General features: G+C 42.6%; 1 protein-coding gene across 10 annotated transcripts in view; it reads left to right on the top strand.

The window, feature by feature from the left end:
* The first annotated feature begins 2014 nt into the window (after positions 1-2014).
* The window catches only part of tsc1a (TSC complex subunit 1a), a 34028-nt gene continuing 10216 nt past the window's right edge, over positions 2015-25826 (top strand). Inside the window, exons 1-20 of one of the 10 annotated variants that reach the window (XM_035786391.2) lie at positions 2846-2980; positions 3081-3152; positions 3791-3995; positions 6438-6541; positions 7042-7194; positions 7481-7625; positions 8168-8322; positions 8444-8517; positions 8697-8902; positions 9351-9463; positions 10898-11066; positions 11258-11337; positions 11756-11813; positions 13987-14091; positions 14364-14955; positions 15238-15308; positions 16766-16932; positions 17277-17459; positions 22938-23048; positions 23270-23392. In XM_035786391.2, the coding sequence (XP_035642284.1) occupies positions 3887-3995; positions 6438-6541; positions 7042-7194; positions 7481-7625; positions 8168-8322; positions 8444-8517; positions 8697-8902; positions 9351-9463; positions 10898-11066; positions 11258-11337; positions 11756-11813; positions 13987-14091; positions 14364-14955; positions 15238-15308; positions 16766-16932; positions 17277-17459; positions 22938-23048; positions 23270-23392 (2718 nt within the window). In that variant the 5' untranslated portion in view covers positions 2846-2980; positions 3081-3152; positions 3791-3886. The other 9 variants (XM_035786393.2, XM_052462631.1, XM_035786392.2 and 6 more) reach the window with 9 other exon arrangements.

The raw sequence follows: 25826 nt of genomic DNA, 5'->3' as shown, positions 1-25826 counted from the left end.
GCCCTCCAAGCTCGTCATCAAGTTCTAGACCCTGGGTCTCGACCCCACCCTGTGCAACTGGGTACTGGACTTCCTGACGGGCCACCCCCAGGTGGTGAGGGTAGGCAACAACATCTCCACCCCGCTGATCCTCAACACTGGGGCCCCACAAGGGTGCGTTCTGAGCCCTCTCCTGTACTCTCTGTTCACCCACGACTGCGTGGCCACGCACGCCTCCAACTCAATCATCAAGTTTGCGGACGACACAACAGTGGTAGGCTTGATTACCAACAACGACGAGACGGCCTACAGGGAGGAGGTGAGGGCCCTCGGAGTGTGGTGTCAGGAAAATAACCTCACACTCAACGTCAACAAAACTAAGGAGATGATTGTGGACTTCAGGAATCAGCAGAGGGAACACCCCCCTATCCACATCGATGGAACAGTAGTGGAGAGGGTAGTAAAGTTTTAAGTTCCTCGGCGTACACATCACAGACAAACTGAATTGGTCCACCCACACAGACAGCATCGTGAAGAAGGCGCAGCAGCGCCTCTTCAACCTCAGGAGGCTGAAGAAATTTGGCTTGTCACCAAAAGCACGCACAAACTTCTACAGATGCACAATCGAGAGCATCCTGGCGGGCTGTATCACCGCCTGGTACGGCAACTGCTCCGCCCACAACCGTAAGGCTCTCCAGAGGGTAGTGAGGTCTGCACAATGCATCACCGGGGGCAAACTACCTGCCCTCCAGGACACCTACACCACCCGATGTCACAGGAAGGCCATAAAGATCATCAAGGACAACAACCACCCGAGCCACTGCCTGTTCACCCCGCTATCATCCAGAAGGCGAGGTCAGTACAGGTGCATCAAAGCTGGGACCGAGAGACTGAAAAACAGCCTCTATCTCAAGGCCATCAGACTGTTAAACAGCCACCACTAACATTGAGTGGCTGCTGCCAACACACTGACTCAACTCCAGCCACTTTAATAATGGGAATTGATGGGAAATGATGTAAAATATATCACTAGCCACTTTAAACAATGCTACCTAATATAATGTTTACATACCCTACATTATTCATCTCATATGTATACGTATATACTGTACTCTATATCATCTACTGCATCCTTATGTAATACATGTATCACTAGCCGCTTTAACTATGCCACTTTGTTTACATACTCATCTCATTTGTAAGTCGCTCTGGATAAGAGCGTCTGCTAAATGACTTAAATGTAAATGTAAATATGTATAGACTGCACTCAATACCATCTACTGTATCTTGCCTTTGCCGCTCTGTACCATCCCTCATTCATATATCTTTAAGTACATATTCTTTATCCCCTTACACTTGTGTCAATAAGTTGTAGTTTTGGAATTGTTAGCTAGATTACTTGCTGATTATTACTGCATTGTTGGAACTAGAAGCACAAGCATTTCGCTACACTCGCACTAACATTGCTAACCATGTGTATGTGACAAATAAAATTTGATTTGATTGCGAATCATATGTTTAACAATATATTTCCATAGTGAAGCCATGCTATTACTTAGAACATTGTGGACTGCAAACATGTTAAACATTCTTAGCAAATATGGGATATGTCTGCATTTAGTTACTTAGTTTCTGTAGTCTAATTAACAAACTAAGCTATCACTGACTAACATAATTAGAGTTGATGAAAATACAATACATAAAATACAATAAATACACATCTTGAAGCAACCACATATTTAGCCATGGAGCACGTTCTGATTGGCAAGTGAGGAATCACTCCTCCACACACCTACAATTGTTAATTCATCAAAATCCAATTGTATTTGTCACACCTTACTGTGAAATACTTACAAGCCCTTAATCAACAAAGCAGTTAAGAAAATATTTACTAAAAACTGAAGTATTTTTTGTTGTTATAAGAATTACACAAAATAATGAGGCTATATCCAGGGGGTACCGGGGCAATGTGTGGGGGTACAGGTTAGTCGAGGTCATTTGTACATGTAGGTAGGGGTAAAGTGACTATGCATAGATAAACAGCGAGTAGCAGCAGTGTAAAAACAAAGTGTCCTGGTGGCCATTTGATTAATTGTGGGGGAAGATTAAGGAGCCTTTTGAGACTCGTTGACGCTCCATTACCGCAGCCTTTTTTCGTGCATAATTCTGGTTGTAAAAAAATCCGACACACCCCCAAACCTAAATCTTAGCCAGTGCTAAGATTTGACATTGCGTTTGTTTGGTTAAAATAGAGCCCATAGGCTACTATTGAGAGTTTGAATCGTGGGCCTGGAATATACTATTCAAATACAAGGTGCAATTTTGAAATTTGGTAAGTGCATCAGCAGTTTTCTTCATGTTATGCAGTGCGGCTTGGTAGGATCGTGTTTCGGACGCATGGTTCTCAACCTTCGCCTCTCTCTAGTCCGGGGGGATAAAACATTTTTTAAAAATTAATTATGCTATCTCGAGTCATGAGTTATGTCCATATAAAAAACAAGCGTTGTGAGCTCAACTGGTGCTTTGGTTCGATGGACTACACCTTTGCTTGTTGAGTAACCTTGCCTGAGACCAGAATACTTGTCAGCTCCCCAAATATGCCAAGGCTTTACATCAGCAGGTTAAGTATACAGGCCTAGGCAACTCCAATATTTTTTTACGTACCTCCACAAATTCACCATTGCAAGGCAACACAATGTAAGTGCGACTTCTGAGCAATGCCAATTCAACAGTGATATACTGCAGCACCGTTTACAGTTACTGTTTGTCGTGGTACCGCATATGAATTGAAATCTGTTGGTAGGCCTACGGTCTGGAATGGATAGGTCTACAGCACTTTGCCCTTGTGCGTAGGACGCTTGCGCAGACAGGCTTGCTATGAGTCACGAGAAGTCCGACTTGCCTCTCAACCAACAAGGCAGTCCCCCTGCAACAACGCCATAGTCAACGGAGCACAATTATATTATTTTAAAGTGTTATTGTTCCAATAAAAAAAGGAATGGTATGTATTATAACTTTCGTGCCAGATTTGAAGGTCAGAATTTAGTCGGACTCGGATTGTAGTTGACAGCTGTGGATAATTTTTCCTGAGTGCTGCGTAGATTTCAGGAGAGGGAGGGGCTTTTCGGTTGCTCAACATGGCTGCGCCCTGTGGAGAACAACAAGTGTAGAAGGTATTGAAATGTATTCCATGCATTTACTTTCGCAGTGACAAATATTTTAGTCTAAAATTGGAACTTTGCTGGTACATATTTGAATTTAAAAAAATAGTTGATGAACTAATCGAGTTTGTCAGTACGGTACTAGCCAATGGTAACAGTTGACGTTAGCTAGCCAACTAGCTGGATGGCTAGCTAGCCTGGTTATAGATAGCTAACATTTTGGGGCAGCGTTCAATCAAGTTTGTGCATTAACGTCAGCTGTCTTCATTAGCTACTTCTTCTCGATTCATTGCATGATGTCTTTAATATGTTGCAATGGTAATAACTTTGAAATATGTTGACACAAGTACTGTGCCGGCTACTCATCTCTTCCCAACTACTGTAACTAGCTAGCTAACTAGGATTCACAGATAACGAACTGTACACACGCGCTCAATTCCACCAGGCAGGCACCACTGATCATCCTTTATGTTGTAGTTGAACATTAAATAAAATGTCAGCCTTTGCATAATAAATATTATTGATAGTAACTAGTAAATGGTCATATGATGTAAGTTCCTATTAATAGTATTGATGTGTAGCTAACTGCACAGCTGTATGAATTATTCAATTTTTTTTTAGCTTGACCACATTTTCTTTTCTGTCCAAAGTGCCTGCAGTGGCCACCCCATTACAACAGCACAGCAGGTTGCTGGCAGGCTTTACCTTGAGAGGGAGGACAGTTCCATAGGCATCCCAGCAGCACCATGGCAAAGGAGCAGTCGAATGTGAGCGACCTCCTCCCGCTCCTGGAGTCGTCCGATCTGCATGAACTGGATCAGATCAAAAGTGTCCTCAATGACCACCTCGGCACAGGTCAGTACTCAAAATCCTTCTGTAGCTCAGTTGGTAGAGCATGGCGCTTGTAACGCCAGGGTAGTGGGTTCGATTCCCGGGACCACCCATACGTAGAATGTATGCACACATGACTGTAAGTCGCTTTGGATAAAAGCGTCCGCTAAATGGCATATATATATATATATATAAAATTCAGCATTATTCCCCCCTCTTCCTTACTAGCCACTCAACCACAACAGGCTGAGATTGCTACACGCTACTAGGGAGATGTTTGCATAGTTTTCTGTAGGTCTCAAACTAGGTGACATTCTGCCGCATTTACCGCAGAGCAATTAAGTTTTGGTTATTTAAAAAAAAAAAAATTAAAACAACTGTTTTAACTGTTTTTGTTCTGAATCGCTATTAGCTGCTGCCTACTCTTATTGGGACCCAATTACATACAATACAATACACAACACATTATTGCACACCACTCTACCATAACATATCTACAATACAAAATCAATAATACAAGTAATTGACTAACATTAGTTAAATTTATTTGAATTCCATTTAATTCGTTTTTCTGTGCCCACAATGCGCACATTGCATAGTTTCTCTAGAGATAAATCAGATCAAGCCCAAACTGTGTGGTGTAATAGGGTGTTGTAGTTTCCAACAGGCCAATATTCTACATAGTTTAGTGCAGAAAAATGTGGTAATTAGCTACAATGACCATAATCCATTGTGAGCCTACTTGTCTGGTCTGTGTGTTTATTTTACGCATGCTACGAGAAGAGACAGAAGAATGCACAATGGAGGAAGGGACAGAGAGCAGTTGCTTCGCAAGGTATCGCTACCTAAAAAAAAAGCCCCCAGTTTGGGTATGCCTAAAATGACATATGTGCAAAGTGTGGTGGTTAATTTCTTTACTATCAAATGGGAGACAAACTTATCACACACGTCAGAGTCATACATCAACTAAATCTTTATTCACTTATTAATAAGGGAGCGGGTCAATACAACACACGGATAAAGTGAATTGATTAAGTGCTTTACGATAATGATGGCTGGTCAACAAATCACTCTTAGGTTATTAATTGAGAGCCCAGAGGTACAAAGGTCTTTTATAGCCAAGATACACCCCCTTCAGTCTACTTGACAAACAGATGTATGGAATGGGTCACAAGGTTAAGGTTGGTATGAAATAGAGGTCGACCGATTATGATTTTTCAACACCGATACCGATTATTGGCGGCCCATAAAAGCCGCTGCCGATTAATCGGCCGATTTCTTTTATTTATTTGTAATAATGACAATTACAACAAGGGGTCCTGTAGAGGTTTTAAAAAGCATATGGAAATTAATGTCCATCTTGGGCTCATAAATTAGTTTATTATGAAGTTTCGATACCCACTGAGTTATATATATTTTTGCTTCAAATCCAGATAATTCATTAAATAATGATCTATTATGGTTACATTTGACATCACACAGGACCATGTGCTGACACAGACCAATCACATGCCGGCAGGCTACGAGGTCACTTGCGCCCTCATGCCATCGACATTCAGATTGACTTGCTCAGGCAGGATGAAAATGACTACATCGACCATGATCCTTTGATAGTTACGGCCACTTTCACCATGATCCCTTGCGTTTTTTGGGGGATGGGAGAGGGATGCCATTCAGCCCAATTCAGCAATATGGTGCACAAATTCAGTCACTTCCGGTTTCATGCGCCATTGGGAGTTTTCCATAGGAATGCGTGGATGATGTCAGTGCTATCACTATCTACTGGTTTTGTCTAAAGAAAATATTATTAATATTATTATATTAAAATTATTTTATTAATTGATAGTTGGTATTCAGCAGTCAAAAGTATGCCTTATTTACTTTGAATAACTACTAAAATAGTGATTTCTGTCAGACAGCTTAGAGGTGTGTATCAATTTAACCTTATTTCTCACAGATATGAAAGATACGGTCATTATGCTTCCCAAACCGTGCAGCAAGCAATGCGTGTTAATATTCAGACCGAGCATTGAGGCTCTTAACAAAGCTCCCCATACAGAAGCTGCCTTTTCCATTACATTATACAAGAGTAATTAGACACTGAGAGTCATGATCAAGGGCTGGGTTCTCTGTAGCTCAATTGGTACTGCATGGTGCTTGCATCACCAGGATAGTGGGTTCGATTCCCGGGCCCACCCATACTTAAAAAGTATGCACGCATGATTGTCACTTTGGATAAAAGGGTCTGCTAAATGGCCTATATTATTAACAAATAAACTAACATCTAATGTATTGGCAGGATCTCCTCCTCTCTATGTTCTTGATGTTGTCTCCAGAGCTATATATTGAGAGATATAATAGCCATGTATTTATTTATCTATTAAATAAAATACATGGCTCTGGTTGTCTCTAGTCATCAACATGTTACATACATTGATTAGTTGATTCTTCCCTTCTGAATAACAGAGCGAGGATCTGTGCTGCTCAATGGCCTTGTGGATTACTACCTTGAGACCAGCTCTCCACAGGCTATACTCATCCTCTGCTCTGTCAGGGAGCCTCATGACAAGGTGAGCACTGTAGGGTAAAGTTGCCCAGAGGCTCTGATCTTGGGTTAGTTTAGCATTTTCTCCGGGGAAGGTGATCCCTGATCTGTACTTAGGGGAATCTTCACCCGGAGCACCAATTGATCGGTGTGCTGTCCTGCCGACTCCTATTATCATTGGCATGAGTTGGCAGGATAGCACAAACAGAAATGCAACCAGTCTATCAATCTGGCTTCTGGATAAAGTGTGGTTTACCACAGGGATCTCAAAACATAACATTGTGCTCTGAACAATTGGATCATGGCTGTTTCACCACACCTTAAACAGAATTATTTATTAATTGACAATATCGCACGGAAGCCATTGTTGACATGTTGAATTCCATGAGCAGCCATTAAGTGCTCACTGTAGCAAAACGTTTTCCAGCGGGAGAAATACTTTTAGGTTAGTCCCTCTGTTTCGTCCAGTTCATTGTGAATACACCTTTGCACTGGATATGTTAACTTGTCTGTGTTGTCCCACAGCACCTCCTGGACAAGCTGAACGAGTACATGGCCAAGCCAGCCTGTCGGCTGCCCACCCTTACCCTCCTGGGGCACGTTATCCGCAAGCAACCCCCCTGGATGCACAAGATAACCCGCTTCCCTCTGCTCACCTCCTTACTCAAATGCCTTAAGGTACATGAGTTAGCGCCTTGGTCAAAAGTAGTGCACTTTATAGGGCACGGGAGGTTGGTGGCACCTTAATTGAGGAGGACGGGCTCGTGGTATTGGCTGGAGCAGAATGAGTGGAATGTTATTTAATACATCAAACACATGGTTTCCATGTGCTTGATACCATTCCATTCGCTCCGTTCCAGCCATTATTATGAGCCGTCCTCCCCTCCGCAGCCTCCACTGATATAGGGAATAGGATGCAATGTGGTACACAGCCATTGAGTTTGCACTTTTTTGCCAAATCTAGACGGACTCTGATGTGGTGGTGCTGATAACTGGAGTCCTAGTGTTGATCACACTGCTACCCGTGATACCCCAGGCAGGGAAGCAGCACATATACGACTTCTTTGACATCTTTGGCCGACTGGCGTCCTGGAGTCTGAAAAACCCAGGTGGTTTAACATAGATCAGTATTGCCCACATAGAAATACAATTACTAGAGGGCGTAGCCCATCAGACCACAGCAATTTGACACAGCAAATCACGCCTCTGGGACTACCAACCATTTCACCTATTTGATCTATTCCATCACTAGATTCAGCTATTCATGGCTTTGATGATTATTTGACCTATTGAAACAGTTGTGTTAGTAATGGGATAGATGACATAAGCGAAATGAATGGAGGTTGTCGAGGAGAGGTTGGAGGAACATCCTAAGATCAAACCCATAACCTGCCCCATGGGAAGGAGGAACTGGGATGAGGGGATAGTAGCTCTCTGTGTACTATCTGATATTAGATTTTCCCATCATTAAATGTGTGGTGAATTGTAGTCACAGCCAAACTATTGAATAGTTAAACTACTAGAGCATCCATGCTCATCTAGCTACAGGACAGGATCTATTTCCTTGGGATCTCATTTGGTAATTTCCTTGGAATTGTGAAATGTTGCCTAACCCCTGTTCTCGCCCCACTCCCCGCCCTGTGTGCCATAGGGCATGTGCACGGGGTGTATCTGATCCACCTCCATGCCAGTGTGTACTCCCTTTTCCACCGGCTCTATGGCATGTACCCCTGCAACTTTGTCTCCTACCTGCGCTCCCACTACAGTATGAAGGAGAACGTGGACACCTTTGAGGAAGTAGTGAAGGTTAGTACAACAGGACACGCCATACTCACCCCATCCTAGAATCTATGCACACTACATAAATGTATGTTGTGTGAAGAGATGTCTCGTGGTCATCCGTCTCACCAATTTGTTCGTTTCTTAGCCGATGTTGGGGCACGTGCGGATACATCCCGAATTGGTCACTGGAACCAACGACTATGAGCTGGACCCCTCCAGGTAAGCACTCAGAAAGTAAGATTCCCAAATGGCACCCTATTCACTATATAGTGCACTATTGTTGACCAGGGCTCTGGTCAAAAGTAGTGCACTATATAGGGTACCATTTGACGCAACCAAAGACTCTTTCGACTTGTAAGGTATGACTCGACAACAGCCAAGTTTACACTAATAATAAGGGGTCCTGTCAAACCCAGGTGGAAGAGGTTTGAGATCCACGACATTGTGATTGAATGTGCAAAAGTCTCCCTGGACCCCAAGGAGGCGTCCTGCGAGGAGGGTTACTCCAGTATGCCAGACCGCATCACGATCCACCATCACCCCCACCTGCGGTCCGGTCTCGACTACACTGCCAGTCCCTACACCGACTTCCTCAGCAGCTTCGGTCAGAGCTCTGACACATTCACGTTGATACAACTCAATCCTAATAAAATATGTCCTTAGCCTTGTCCCAGGTCTGTTTGTGTCATCATGTCAACTCCTTGGCACTCATTGAGTTGACATGACGGCACAAACCTACCTGGGACCAGGCTACTCCGTCGTCTGTAATGACGTAATGCAGTTACAGGCTAGAACAGCAGTTGGGCCAAATACCACTTGGTTACTTAGTTGTCAGCCACGCTTAAGCCACTGCTGTAATTCACAGGTAGAAAAACAATGGTTAAATATTTAATTTGCTTATAACCTGCCTTTTTTGTATTTTTCTACCACACAGTGTCTGTTACTTCAGGGGGTCGAAAGAGGCTTTGAGCTGTTCAACAGCGTGCCTGTATTTACAGGTTGTGTGTACATTAATGATCCAGTTGCGTGTTTTTTTTCTCCTCCCCACACAGGTAGCTCTGCCTCTACCCCCCTATCGGTTGGCCGACCACCTCTCTCCCTGTCCTTACCCCAGCTACCAGGGACCCAGTCCTCCCTCTGCAGTCCCCACACCTCTTTCCATCAGGTAGGTCACTGTTCTCCAAGCGAAAGCACCCCATTAGTGAGATTACACTGAAATCTTTGTTTATATTTATACTTAACAAAAATATAAATGCAACAATTTCAAAGATTTACAGTTCATATTAGGAAATCAGTCAATTGAAATACATTTATTAGTGCCTAATCTATGGATTTCACCTGACTCTGAATATGGATATGCATCTGTTGTTCACAGATACCATTAAAAAAAATGGGCCGATGAACGATGGTTCTCAGGATCTCGTCATGTTATTTTTGTGCATTTAAATTGCCATTGATAAAATGCAATTGTGTTCGTCGTCCGTAGCTTATGCCTGACAATACCATAACTGCCACCATAGGGCACTCTGGGTCTGTGGTTGTGACGCCATTTTGAATGTTCTGCCAAATTCTCTGAAATGACTTATGGTAGAGAAATTAACATTGAATTATCTGGTAACCGCTCTGGTGGACATTCCTGCAGTCAGCATGCCAATTGCAAGTTCTCTCAACTTGAGACGTCTGTGCCGTTGTGTGACAAAATCGCACATTTTGGAGTGGCCTTTTATTGCCCCCAGCACAAGGTAAACCTGTTTAATGGTCATTCTGTTAATCAGCTTCTTGATATGCCACACCTGTGGATTATCTTGACAAATGAGAAATGCACACTAACAGAGATGGAAACAAATTTGTCCACAACATTTAAGAGAATTAAGCTTTTTGTGCATATGGAACAATTCTGGGATTTTTAAAATGTATTATTTATTTATTTATTATTTTTTGTTGAATTTTACCCCTTTTTTCTCCCCAATTTCGTGGTATCCAATTGTTGTAGTAGCTACTATCTTGTCTCATCGCTACAACTCCCGTACGGGCTCGGGAGAGCGTCCTCCGATACACAACCCAACCAGCCGTACTGCTTCTTAACACAGCGCGCATCCAACCCGGAAGCCAGCCGCACCAATGTGTCGGAGGGTACACCGTTCACCTGGCAAACTTGGTTAGCGCACACTGCGCCCGGACCGCCACAGGAGTCGCTGGTGCGCGATGAGACAAGGACATCCCTACCGACCAAGCCCTCCCTAACCCGGACGACACTAGGCCAATTGTGCGTCGCCCCACGGACCTCCCGTGCCTGGGCGCGAACCCAGGGACTCTGATGGCGCAGCTGGCGCTGCAGTACAGCGCCCTTAACCACTGCGCCACCCGGAAGGCCAATTCTGGGATTTATTTTTCAGCTCATGAAACATGGGAGCAAAACTTTACATGTTGCATTTATATATTTGTTTAGTGTATCAAGTATATAACACTGAAGCTCCCACTGAAAAATTTAAGTTATTCTACACAATTGTATTCTATTCTGTATTCCCATTGATTGTGATTCATGTAAATTCTCTTGAGACACACATGGCCCTCTTGTCCCCTGTGCACATGTTTCCAGAACCAACACTGTGAAGTCGACCCTGCTGGGAATAAAGTGTTGATGTGGAGTCCGTGCTCGGATTGTGGAATGACCACACCTCCCACCTCGAGGGGTATCTCCCCTGCAAATGTTCCAGAGCTATCTCAAAGTGCCTCCCATGCCCCCAGCCAAACTGCCAGCACATCAGGTCATTTTTGTTCATTTTTTATTTTACCTTAGTTTTTGCTGGTCAAATACCAGCTGGGGAAAACATTTGAAGATCTAGTGAAAGTAAAGATGGGAGAACAAAGAACCGTTATAGTTAGTATACTTTCCGGTGCTACGAGAGTGTTTTGATGGACTTTTCACTCAGAATTGTGTGTTCTTGTTTCATCGCAGGTGGTAAATGTCTCAGTCCTGCCCCGACTCTCTCCAATGAGTTTGAGCATCTTTGTTCACCCCCCAACACAACCAACCAGGTGTGTACTATAGCACACAATTCTTACTACCATAATCTTTGTACGAGAACCCCTAAGCACTACTCGTAGTAGTTAATTACTGAAGATGCTCTTCAATTATTTAATTGGCTAGTACAGATCATAGCAACGAAAGGAAAGTATCTGCAGAGCCAGAGTGTACACTGAGCACAAGCAGAGCTGGAAATGCCATCTTCAGCAGAAGTGGTAAACTGAACTCCCTCTAAAAGTCATGCAAACAAAGCAATCACTCCACCCGCAGAGGAGTGCCCAGCCTAAGGGAGTTTGTTTGCTCCAGCCAGTGTTGACTGTATTTAGATTATGGTTGTACCCAGTGCTGTTTGTGCGCTGGTTGTGTGTTTGAAGCCAATGGTCCACCCGTAAGACTTTTCATCAGCTGAATTTATATCTGTTCCGACAGCTGAAGCAGAAACCGAGTGGAGAGGCAGAGAGGGGCAACCCTGAGGTCATCAGTAAAGGTCAGCAGCTTTGCTCATCTCCGAAAGAGAAGCAGCTTTCGCTGTCACTATTCAGTGTTTTTTTTATGGAGCCAATGTTAGCCTTTAACACTCATACCCATATTCGGGTTGAAAATGGCAGGCTTGGACACTGATAAATGACCTTAATTGGAACGCAGTGGCTGTACAGCAACATGCCATACATGATGTCAGAGCTTTGGTCGGATCTCCGCTTCACAGCTCTTTAAGGGTTTTGACTGACAGTCGTTCTGAACTTGAGCACCCCTCCTGCTAATTGGGCTACTTTTGCTAATTTCTTGTTGTCTGAGTGAGGTAAAGACTGTAAATTACGTATTTTGAAAGATGAGATGCTGAGGATTACAATAAATACCGTTTTGATGTCATACAAAGAAGCCAAACACCTGTGAGTCCAAATGTGCACTTCACATTTTCATATCATAAAACTCATTGTAATATGCAGTGTCAATGTTTGATCACTATGTTTGATGACAGTGTTATAACCTGCAATTTCCTGAACAGAAAGCCTATTGTGAAGAAAATGTGCAATTGACCACGCATCTGAATGCACTCATAACTCTATTCTATGCTCACCAAAATTAGGATCTGCTTCTCTGAATTGCCTTGTGAAAGCCTAACACTGTAAGATCGTATTTTATAATTTAGCTAGTTATGTTGGCAATTGAACCTGTTTTCAAATTATGCCCACCTGACCCGGGTTGCGATTTATTATGGACCGTTTTTGGATTGCGTAAACAACAGTTACTGTGTAAAGGTGGGGGATGCAGGGCTGTGTTCCAAACAAAAATCCAAGTGTGCTTACTCTAGTTCCTCAATGGCACAGCCAGGTTGAGCTCCAAAAAAACACCTTATGGTTAGACTCTTTTGAGTCACAAAAGTGCATTAAAATGACATGTGCACACTTTAGAGAGGTATTTGGACATACCAGTTAGTCCTCTCACTCAAACCCTTGTCATTTCTTTGTTGAACCTATCCCACATTTTCCCGGAATAAGAATTCGTTCTTATTTGATTTGCCTAGTTAAATAAAGGTAAAATATTTTTTTAAACATATTTTAATTTTTAAACCAAATGTATCCAGAATATTTTCAGATTTCGTTATCAACAAATGTGTCAAAGTACAGAATGTAAAATGCACGTAAAATCAACAGTTTAATTTTTGGATTCAGTCTTTTAAAGTGAACTGTTGTCTTCACCTTTAGTCTAATAATTGTAACAATCTCCAAACTGTTCCTTTTTTAATTGCTACAATTGTTATGCATATACTTTACATAGTTCTTCTGTAAGAAATATTTCAATGTATCCCTGTCCATATAGGCCAATTCCCACAAGTGTAAGGAGTTAAGAACAAATGTCCTCTTCTTATGAGCGATCGTTCACTAGACCAGATTTTTCTAGCCTATTTTATTATGGCTGGCAATTGCTAGGTCCCTCATGATACGATATTATCACAATACTTAGGTTCCAATACGATGGGTATTGCGATTCAATATTACAATTTGATTTATTTCTTCCAAACATATGGCTCACAATATGTCTTCTGCAAAGAGATGAGCATGAGAAAATGATTTTTTTCCACTCGGAAATAAATGTTGAAAACATGTTGGCTCACTATTTAAAACGATGTAGAATAAGCTATAGGATTTAGAATACTGGAGTTTTGGTGCAGGTACAGCCGACTATCACTAGCTAATGCTACCTACAGTAGCAAAACATTTGATGTTATATATTAAGTTGAAGTCTATTATCAAGATAATATTGTGATATGTAACTATAGATTCCCCCCCCCATCACTACTATTTATTGCCTAAAATGACTCGTTAGTTCTGTTGACATCGCCAAAGTACCTTTCCTCCCCAATTTTTGGGGGCTTTACGTGACCTTTGCTGTAAATAGAGGCATCATCCGAGACCATTAATAGAGGTGGTGTTGACGGGACCTGGGTAGAGCGTCTGCTAAATGACTTAAATGTAAATGTAAATAGTATTGCTTGTCTTTGGAATACTTTTTGTTTGATTGAGCCTGTCTAGAGTACCCAGATGGGTGGGGTTTGCACTTTTGCTACTATTCCATTAGTTTCATTGAGGCAAGCTCAATGAAACAAATACTATTTGAACCCAGGTCTGGAACTAAGCACGCTCTATGCTCTTTGTCAGGTGCTGCTGGTGAGAGTGTGAAGACCATGTCGTTGACAGAGTTGTCGGACTTCATCAAAGAGCAGGATTTGGACATTCAAAGGATGGAGAATGAACATGACGAGGGTGAATGGTTTTTCCCAATTCATTAAATGGTATAGGGTGAAGTTGCCCCTATACCAGTGGTCTTTGGTCAGTTGTTCCATTTTCCTCACTAGTGGTTAGGATTGCAGGAGGGGAAGCCAATCCTTGATCTGTACCAAAGAGAAACTTCACACCAGGGCTCATTAAATCCCCCCCAAACCTACTACGGTATTCATATCTTCCCATGAAAATCACTTGTGTTCAGTCAGTGTGAAAAACATTGATTTGTTCCATACGCTCTTCTCCCTGGTCAGATGCCATCACAGAGGAGCTCCTGAAGTTGACTGAGCAGAAGCACAAGGTAGACTACTCTTTCTACAGTACTACAGAGACCCTGACTGGGCCTCAGGAGAAGGAGATGCTACTCACCACCTCCAACCAGAGCCTAAACAGGGAGGCCCCGTGCCTGGTCTCCACACCCGACAAGAGCGAGTGCTCGGCGGGGGGAGGAGATCAGCAGCTCCCCTGGTCCTTCCGGCCGTGCTTCACCCCCATCGACAACCTGCTGACCGGATTTAGCACTTCTCAGAGCCCCTACAGGGCCGAGGAGGAGGGGGGCTCCGGTCTGGCAAATTATGGCCTGTTCTCCTCCCCCAGTATCTTCAGGGACCCTGTTAACCCCGTCTACGAGCCTCTGTTTGAGCTGGCCCTGCCCAGGGCTGCCTCTCTGTTCGTGGGGAGGAAGACTTCGGTGGCACTGGCACAGAGGGCCGCTGGCGACGAGGGGGAGAGGAACGCAAGCAAGGGGGAGGAGGAAGGGGACGAGATGGCGGCAATGTCCCCGCTGGAGGTCCTGGATCGCCTCATTCAGCACGGCAACGAGGCCTATGAAAAAGTGCTCAAGAGGTGAGAGGTCATGGCTGGCTGAGTGTGTTTCGCTACTCTGTCCGTATGGACGACGACCCCTTTATGGAAGTCTGGGCGGGCAAGCCAATTCCTTCCGTAGACTAGTACTCCATCCATGTTATTGCTCTCATGTATTCACTGGTAGTCGGTATATCTGTGCATTGTTATGAAGTGCTCATCACCTGGCTGTTTGGTGTGCCGTACTATGTCTGTCGGTGTCTGTTATTGACCCTTCGTTATCTTTCCTCACACTCCTCTGTACTCTGTGTGTTCTTGTTATAGATTGCCCATGCCAGACAAGTCAGTTGACTGGACACACTTTGGAGGTAAACAACAGAGTATGAAAGCGAAAGGTATTGCCAAATGTATTGCCACTACGCTATGATGGGGGAGAGGATGAGACTATCCTTTTTTTCCTGTCTGCGCTCTCCTTCCTACCGCATCATCACTCTATTTGTCGGTTTGTCTTTTTTTTCTATCAGGTTCCTACCTGTATCTTCTTTGAAAAGCTACATATCAGCTGTAATATATGGAGTAGGGTGAAGTTGACCCTAAACGCTGATCTTGGGTCAGTTTTGCTATTAACCCACTAAGGCTAGGATTGGGGGAAGGGAAGCTGATCATAGATCTGTACCTAGGGGAACTGCCATGAGTGTCTGTGGATCAACCTGTTCTTCTGTTTCTGTCCTCCAAACTCTCCAGGCTAATATTAATTAGATTGACCTATTCAATCCAATGGGATTTGGATTACTATGTGATCAGAATCTGAGAGCCTCTGCATCTCATTGCTTCTTGCCCTTTGCTATGAAGTCAAAAGTTCGTCTTTTGAGACAATCTATGCATGCAGTGCTTAGGTTAATGCTTAAAATCTATGCAATATACAGTACCATTTCATTTTGATCTATACTGAACAAAAATATAAACACAACATTCAACAATTTTACTGAGTTACCGTTCATATAAAGAAATCAGTCAATTGAAATAAATTAATTAGGATTTGACTGGGCAGGGGCACAGCCATGGGTGGGCCTGGGAGGTCCACCCATGGCCACCCACTGGGGAGCCAGGCCCAGCCAATCAAAATGTGTTTTTCCCCACAAAAAGGGCTTTATTACAGGTAGAAATACTCCTCAGTTTCATCAGCAGTCCGGGTGGCTGGTCTCAGAGGTGAAGAAGCCGGATGTGGAGTTCCTGATCTGGCGTGATTACACTTGGTCTGCAGTTGTGAGGCCTGTTGCACATACTGCCAAATTCTCAAAAATGACATTGGAAGCTGCTTATGGTAGAGAAATTAGCATTTAATTATCTGGCAACAGCTCTGGTAGACATTCCTGCAGTCAGCATGCCAATTGCACGCTCCCTCAACTTGAGACATCTGTGGCATTGTGGTGTTTGACAAAATTGCCTTTTATTGTCCCCAGCACAAGGTGCACCTGTGTAATGATCATGCTGATAAGCAGCTTCTTGATATGCCGCACCTGTCAGGTGGATGGATTATCTTGTCAAAGGAGAAATGCTCACAAACTCAGATGTAAAAATAAAAATGTACAAATAATTCTGCACAAAAGTTGAAAGAAATAAGCTAGTTGTGTATATGGAACATTTGAGACTTTATTTAAGCTCTTGAAATGTTATATATTTACATTTATTTTTGTTCAGTATAATTTGAATCGTTTTAGATACCACAGTACTAATATATAGTTTTCTGTTGAGATGAATAACATGTCCTTGAAAAAATGAGTTTGAAAAGGTAATAAAATAAACATAATATTAAATAGTCAAACATTTTGCTCATGTGTCCTCTTGAAAGGCACCACGCCGCTGGACGAGCTGCACACGCTGCGCAGTCAGGTGCTGCTGCTCCACAACCAACTCCTGTACGAGCGCTACAAGAGAGAGCAGCACGCCATCCGCAACCGCCGTCTGCTCCGCCGCATCATCAACGCCACCGCCATGGAAGAGCAAAACAACTCAATGGTTAATTAAAAACCTTGCACTCCCTGCCCAGTCAGAAGCCATTGAATCCTGAATAGAACATAACTTATTTTTGGAAATTAAAGCATGCATGTTGTTTACCAGGGTCGTATCCATTAGTGCACCCTGTAGCAAAATGTTTTGCAATGGAAAAAAGAAAACGAGCGATTCATATTTGTGCCTAATGAACACGAGTATGAGGTTCTTTCGGTTGATGTGGGAGCGGTGGTTGACATACAGATATATATATAGATATATATTTTTGTTAAATGTATGGCTTGCTTGTTTTGTATCTCTTGAATTTTATTTTTTACTCTAAGGTGTGTTGGGATTTTATTTGGTTGCAGAAGGCCCAGCTGAAGCTGCAGGACATAGAGATCCAGTCTCTGCAGGCCAGTCTGGTGGAGGAGCAGCAGCGCTACAGGCGCCTGAAGGAGGATGGAGACACTGAGACGGCTTGCCTCCACAGTCAATTCCAACAGCTACAGCAGGGCCATGACCTGTATCTATCCAAGGCTCAGAAGCTGCAGGTGAGCACACATGAATAACCACATATAGTACACAGTACCACTTTGACACAGGAGTGAATGTAATACATTTAACCTATCTTTTATCTATCAACTGCCTTATAACCAGTGTCTTTTCAGCACGGGGTCTGTATACTTATTTACTGATGTCCAGGAGCCTCATGTATAACCGACGCATACATTTTACACTAAATATCTACGTGCACCATTTCTGAAAAGGCTGCGCACGCACAAACGTATTGAGATTTATTAACTTGGCGCACGCCATACATACGCATGTTTCCCGTTATAAATCAGACCTTTCGTAAAACTGGCAGCGTCAACGCACATCATTCAACTTTTATGGTGACAATAACTTCCTTAGTTGCTGTATATAACTTCTATGGGGGTATTGGAAATGGGCCACAACAGTATCTAAAGGAAATGGCCATGGCAGGTGTTGGCAGAATGTTTACTTTTGCAGTGACATTTGCCGTTTTGACCGTTTCTGAAAGACAAAAACAACTTGAAATTGTTGTGGACCAGTGAACAGATCTTTTGAATTCAATAATGTTTTGCATTCACTTTTTCCCAAACCTAAATATGCTGCACTGCCTGCAAATTCTGAAACATTGTCTACTTGGAAAACAAACTACAGTAGACCGACTTACAGTGAGTGGTAGCCTACACACTTCAATGATAAAGATCAACTGTCTGTTCACCTGTTAAATTTGGCTGTATGTAAAATCTCACTCCACATTCAGATGCATACAGCAACAACTAGAAATTATAATAGCCTTTCTAATAGGCTTAATTAAATGAGAGATGGGACGAATGGTAGCCTATCCTAACCTGTTGTAGGCGTATAGGCTATTTTGCGAGTAAGGAATTTATTCTGCAATGATCATGGAAATGAAATAAATAATTAATAGAAAATAGATGCTTATTTCTAATTATTTTAAAATGCAAAGAAACTAAATCGATCGACTTAACTAGTTGAATAAAGGTTCAATTATTTTTTTTTATTTTGAATGTAACGTTGTATTAATGCCTACATTTTAATGGATTAAATTTGGGTTTTTTGGTCACTGGCCTACACACAATAGCCTATGATGTAAAAGTGGAATTATGTTTTGTAAATGTTCACTAATCAATTAAAAATGAAAGGCTGAAATGTCTTGTGTCAATAAGCCCTTTTTGTTATGGCAAGTTCATAATAACATTTCCTTAACAAGTCACAGAATAAGTTCCATGGACTCGCTGTGTGCAGTAACTGTTTAACATGATTTTTGAATGACTTCCTCATCTCTGTACCGCACATATCTGTAAGGTCCCTCATTTGAGCAGGGAATTTAAAACACAAATACCGGGGAGGTTTTCTAATGCCTCCTAAAGAAGGGAACCTATTTTCATATCTTTATTTTTACCCATTTACCAGTCATTGAACATCCCTTTGAACATTGTGAAATTATTGATTACACTTTGGATGGTGTATCAATACACCCAGTCACTTCAAAGATGCAGTTAACCTAACATGCATCAACCAGAAGCCATGGATTACAGGCAACATCTGCACTGAGCTAAAGGGTAGAGCTGCCGCTTTCAAGGAGCGAGACTCTAACCCGGAAGCTTGTAGGAAATCCCGCTATGCCCTCTGACGAACCATCAAACAGGCAAAGCGTCAATACAGGACTAAGATCGAATCGTACTACACCGGCTCTAATGCTCGTCGGATGTGGCAGGGCTTGTAAACTATTACTGACTACAAAGGGAAGCACATTCATGAGCTGCCCAGTGACACGAACCTACCAGATGAGCTAAATTACTTCTAAATTTGCTTCGAGGCAAGTAACGCTGAAACATGCATGAGAGCACCAGCTGTTCCGGACGACTGTGATCACGCTCTCTGCAGCCGATGTGAGTTAGACCTTTAAGCAAGTCAACATTCACAAGGCCGCAGGGCTATACAGATTACCAGGACGTGTACTCCGAGAATGTGCTGACCAACTGGCAAGTGTCTTCACTGATATTTTCAACCTCTCCCTGTCTGAGTCTATAATACCAACATGTTTCAAGCAGACCTCCATAGCCCCTGTGCCCAAGAACACTAAGGTAAACTGCCTAAATTACTACCGACCCGTAGCACTCACATCTGTAGCCATGAAGAGCTTTGAAAGGCTGGTCAGGGCTCACATCAACACCATTATCCCAGAAACCCTAGACCCACTCCAATTTGCATACCGCCCAAACATGGTGACTTTAAAACAATTAGAGTTTAATGGCTGTAATAGGAGAGAACTTATGATTGTTCAACAACATTGTAGTTATTCCACAATACTAACCTAATTGACAGTGAAAAGGAATCCTGGCTTCCTGAGTGGCTCAGTGGTGTAAGACCATGCTTCGCAGTTGTGCGGCGTCACTACACCCTGGGGTGACCGGGAGTCCCATAGGGCGGCGCGCAATTGTCCCAATGTCGTCCATGTTAGGGGAGGGTTTGGCCAGGGGGGCTTTACTTGGCTCACTGCGCTCTAGCGAATCCTTGTGGCTGGCCGGGCGCCAGTTGAACGGTGTTTCCTCCGACACATTGGTGCAGCTGGCTTTTGGGTTAAGCAGTACGGCTTGCCGGGTCATGTTTTGGAGGACTCATGACTCGACCTTGACCTCTCCCAAGCCCGTTAGGGAGTTGCAGCGATGAGACAAGATCGTAATCACGAAAAAGGGGTAAAAAAAAAAGAACCTGTACAAAAAAAGATTCCAAATATGCATCATATTTGAAACAAGGCACTAAAGTAATACTACCAAAAATGTGTCAAAGAAATTAACTTTTTCCCCTTAATACAAAGTGTTGTTTGGGGCTAATCCAATACAGCACAATACCGAGTACCAGTTTACGTATTTTCAAGCATAGTGGTGGCTGCATCATGTAATGGGTATGCTTATAATTAAGGACTGGGGAATTTTTCAGGATAAAATTAAACTGAATCAAGCTAAGCACGGCCAAAATTGTAGATGATAACCTGGTTTAGTCTGCTTTCTACAGACACTGAGATGAGTTCAACTTTCAGCAGGACAATAACCTAAAACACAAGGCCTGAGTGGCGAGTTAGTTTTGACTTAAATCTATTTGAAAATTCATGGCAAGACCTGAGTGTTTTTGTTGAGCAATAATCAACAATCAATTTGACAGGGCTTGAAGAATTTTGAAAATAATAATTGGTTAGTGTTGCACAATCCGGTTGTGGAAAGCGCTTAGACTTACCCAGAGACTCACAGCTGTAATCGCTGCCAAAGGTGCTTATACAAAGTTTTGAGTCCAGGGTGTGAATATTTTAGGTAAATGAGATTTTCTGCATTTCATTTTCAATACATTTGCAAAAAATGTATAGCAACCAACTTTCACATTCTGGGGTATTGTGCTTAGATGGGTGAGAGCAATTTGATCATTTGAATTCAGGCTGTAACAACAATGTGGAACGAGTCAAGGGGTGTGAATTTCTTTCTGAAGGCACTGTATGCCTGGGATCAAATTCAGCACAGGGTAGGCATAACATTATTGCTTTCAAATATCTGTTATTGGTACTGGAAGTTAAACATGTCAATTCCAGACGTAACAATGCACAGTATATTCGGGCATTGTATTCGCTCATTTTAGTAACATTGCTCTGTGTAGATGCGGTAAGTAGACTTGCTTTCTAATTTCACGCTGTTGATGCTCTTTTCTGTCACTTTAGTGCATTCTATTTCCAGTGTATTCACGGGCATTTAAAAAAAAAGGCTTTTTGTTTGAATTATGCTTGACATGCAGTGTGTTTGGAAAGTATTCAGACCCGTTACTCTACATTTTGTTACGTTACAGCCTTATTCTAAAATGTATGAAATTGTTTTCTGCATTCATCTACACACATTAACCCATAATGACAATGGGAAAACAGGTTTTTAGAAACTTTTGCAAATTTATTAAACTTAAAAAAAGATATTGGAGTCCACCTGTGGTAAATTCAATTGATTGGACATGATTTGGAAAGGCACACACCTGTCTATATTATGTCCCACAGTTGACGGTGCATGTCAGAGCAAAACCAAGCCAGGAAGTTGAAGGCATTGTCCGTAGAGCTCCATTACATTACATTTAAGTCATTTAGCAGACGCTCTTATCCAGAGCGACTTACAAATTGATGCATTCACCTTATGACATCCAGTGGAACAGCCACTTTACAATAGTGCATCTAAATCTTTTAAGGGGGTGAGAAGGATTACTTCATCCTATCCTAGGATAAAGTAAAGTAAGCTCCGAGAGGATTGTCGAGGCAAAGATCTGGGGAAGGGTACCAAAAAATTGAAGGTCCCCAAAGAACACAGTGGCCTCCATCATTCTTAAAATGGATGAAGTTTCGAACCACCAAGACTCTTCCTAGAGTTGACCGCCCTGCCAAACTGAGCAATCGGGGGAGAAGGGCCTTGGTCATGAAGATGACCAAGAACCTGATGGTCACTTTGACGGAGCTCCAGAGTTCCTCTGTAGAGATGCGAGCACCTTCCAGAAGGACAACCATCTCTGCAGCACTCCGCAGGAAACCAAGATTGAACTCTTTGGCCTGAATGCCAAGTGTCTGGAGGAAACCTGGCACCATACATACGGCGATGCATAGTGGTGGCAGTATCATGCTGTGGGGATGTTTTTCAGCGGCAGGGACTGGGAGACTAGTCAGGATTTGAGGGGAAGATGAACAAAGCAAAGTACAGATTGATCCTTGATGAAAACCTGCTCCACAGTGTTCAGGACCTTAGACTGGGGCGACGGTTCACCTACCAACAGTGCAATGACTCTAAGCACACAGCCAAGACAACACAGGAGTAGCTTCGGGACATGTCTCTATATGTCCTTGAGTGGCCAAGCCAGAGCCTGGGCTTGAACCAGATCAAACATCTCTGGAGAGACCTGAGAGTAGCTGTGCAGCAACGCTCCCAATACAACCTGACTGGGCTTGAGAGGATCTGCGGCGAAGGGTAGAAACTCCCCAAATACAGGTATGCCAAGCTTGTAGCGTCGCAAGGCTGTAATCGCTGCCAAAAGTGCTTCAACAAAGTACTGAGTAACGGGTCTGAATACTTATGTAAATGTGATATTTCATGATTTTTAAAAAATAAACATTTGCACAAATGTCTAAACCTGTTTTTGCTTTGTCATTATGGGGCATTGTATGTAGATTAATAAGGCTGTAACTTTACGTTACAGCCTTATAATGTAGAAAAAGTCAAGGGGTTTGAATAATTTCCGAATGAACTGCACAAGGCTACTTTGGCCTTCTTGCAATGCAACACTTCAACTGTTTAGAAACTAAACTTTGTGTGACGATAATCACATTCTCACGTCAATTTCAGTTTTTATGAATGACAACTTCTGCGTGAACTGACGCATGCGTGTTTTTGGGCATATTTTGTGTGTATGCAACATTTTATAAATGACTCCCAGGTACTGACTTCTGATTTTGTCTACAGAGTGAGTTACAAGAATGCCAAAGCAACATGGGAGAGCTGGAGGCTGAGCTTCAGAAAGCCAATAATGAGGCATACAACACTGGACACCAGCTCACCCAACTGTCCCTCAAGGTGAGCTTACTAGCACATAACTATTGCCATTATTAAGCATATTTAATTTCTCTATCTTATTCCTCAGAGAGAATAGCGTCTTAAAGCTAGAAGAAGGTAGTTATAGCCTTGTCGAGCAAAATAAAAAAACATTGTTGGTCAGTGTATTGGAACAAACAAAACAAAAATGTATTGTGCTCCCCAAAAAAGCTTTGCTTCTCTCTTCCTCTTCCCCTGTTCAGCTCACCAACAGTGAGAACCTCCAGCAGCAGATGTACTTGTTGAACAAACAGCTGCTGTTACTGGGAGAGACCAACAAGCTGGCAATACAGGAGGTGCAACGCCTGGGACCGGAGAGCAGTAAGGTAGAGGCCCTACCATATTCAATACCAAGTAGACCGGTCCACGGACAACCCAAAGCGTGATGTTTCCCAAAGGGGTGTTTGCCGTAGCACTAATATTCAACTCATCAAGCCTTTGATTAGTTGAATCAGGTCTGTTAATCTGAAACTATTGGATAAGGCACACTATGGTTGTATCCCACTTACCCTCTGAAAAGTGAGATGGAATTATTTTTGCCATATTGCTTATGCCTACCCAAACGTTCTAAGATCTACATAAGTTGTTAACCTCTCCTGGGTATGTGGGACGCTATCGTCCCACCTGGCCAACATCCAGTGAGATTGCAGAGAGCCAAATTCAAATACAGAAATACTCATTATATAAATTCAAAAAACAAAACATATTTTACATAGGTTTAAAGATGAACTTCTTGTGAATCCAACCACGGTATCAGATTTTAAAATGCTTTACGGCGAAAGCATACCATACGATTATTTGAGAACACAGCCCAGCAGACAAATCATTACAAACAGTAACCAGCCAACTAGAAGAGTTACACAAGTCTGAAATTGAGATAAAATGAATCCCTTACCTTTGATCTTCATATGGTTGCACTCAGAAGACATTCATTTACTCAATAAATGTTCCTTTTGTTCGATAAAGTCTCTTTTTATATCCAAAAACCTCAGTTTTGTTCGCGTTTTGTTCAGTAATCCACAGGGTCAAACACAGTCAAAACAGGCAGACAAAAAAATCCTAATTGTATCCGTAAAGTTCATAAACATGTCAAGCGATGTTTATATTCATTCCTCAGGTTGTTTTTAGCCTAAATATTCGATAATATTTCAACCGGACAGTAACCTCTTCAATATAAAAGGCAAACAGGAAAGGCACTCTCGGTCGCGCGCATGAAAAAGCTCTGTGACACGTCAGGGTCCATTCATTCAGACTGGTCTTACTCCCTCATTTTTCAGAATACAAGCCTGAAACAAATGTCTTTTTACAGATCGACTGCACTTGTGACGCGTCTCACTCTACTGTGTGGGAGTCGTTAAAAGCATATCTAAGGGGCCAAATTATTTCATACACAGTGTATGACAACAAACAGTGCACCAAACGCTTATCGAACCTCTCAACTCATTCTAGATGTGGACAACAGATATGCCTCTTATACTCCTGAACTTTACAAAGAGAGACTGCTACACCAATCGGAATTTGACAGTCTTTCCACCAAACAAACGGAGCGGCTTCTGTTTAAGTAGAGGCAAAAATTATATGAACACTGAGAGAAAGCTGGCAAGTTATCTGAAATCTGTTGCAGCTGATTTAACTTCTACCAATCCCAAAGAAATCAACAATCAATTTAAGCAAATCTATTCTGCCCTTCCATCGTCAGAGGCTCTTCCTGACACATCTCGTATGCATGCATTTCTAGACGTCTGGACATCCCCTGTCTCAATTCAGATGAACAAACCAACATGAATGCCTCAATAAGTGATGATGAAGCTACTCTGGTAATCCAGTCCATGCAGAGCGGTGAAGCCCCTGGGCCTGATGGCTTCCCTCTTGAATTTTATAAAGCGTTCTCCTCTAAATTATCCCCTATCCTCAGCTCATTGTACAATGAAATCCTTTCTAGTCAGAATCTTCCCCAGACACTTACCCAGGCGACCTCTTTCGGTTTTGCTTAAAAAAGACAAGAATCCACTAGACTGTGGAATATACCGCTTTAAGCCTTTTGCGCTGCGATTTATAAAATTCTCACTAAGGTCCTCTCGTGCCGTTTAGAGACAGTGATGCCTAAAATAATTCACTTTGACCAAACCGGATTTATCTCAGGGAGGCAATCTTTCTATAATATGCGCCGGCTATTTAATCGTTATTCTAACCACAAAACTCTACAGCCAAAGGTTGTCATTTCTCTTGATGCTGAAAAGGCTTTTGATCGGGTTGAGTGGGAATATCTATTTACAGTACTAGAGAGATTTGGGTTTGGCCTGTCATGCCTTTCCTGGATTAAGATTTTGTACTCGTCCCCAGTGGCTTCTGTTCGCACCAACAGTGTTACCTCCAGCTACTTCCCTCTCCACAGGGGGGGACTGTTTATCCCCTTTCCTATTTGATATGGCTAATGAGCCTCTTGCTGTCGCCCTGCGGCCGGAGGAGAGTATTAAGGGGCAACATAACTCACAAGGTGACCTTATATGCAGGCGGTCTTATTTTATACAGTGGCAAGAAAAAGTATGTGAACCCTTTGGAATTACCTGGATTTCTGCATAAATTGTTAATCAAATTTGATCTGATCTTCATCTAAGTCACAACAATAGCACGCTGTTTGTCTTTAACTTCATTGGGATAGGGGGCAGCATTGTCACTTTTGGATGAAAAGCGTGACCAGAGTAAACTGCCTGTTACTCAGTCCCAGATGCTAATATATGCATATTATTAGTAGTATTG

The sequence above is a fragment of the Oncorhynchus keta genome, chromosome 14 (genome assembly GCF_023373465.1).
Source record: "Oncorhynchus keta strain PuntledgeMale-10-30-2019 chromosome 14, Oket_V2, whole genome shotgun sequence".
Classification (NCBI taxonomy): Eukaryota; Metazoa; Chordata; class Actinopteri; order Salmoniformes; family Salmonidae; genus Oncorhynchus; species Oncorhynchus keta.
The sequence above is the reverse complement of the archived record's forward strand: the minus strand, read 5'-3'. Positions and strand labels throughout refer to the sequence as shown.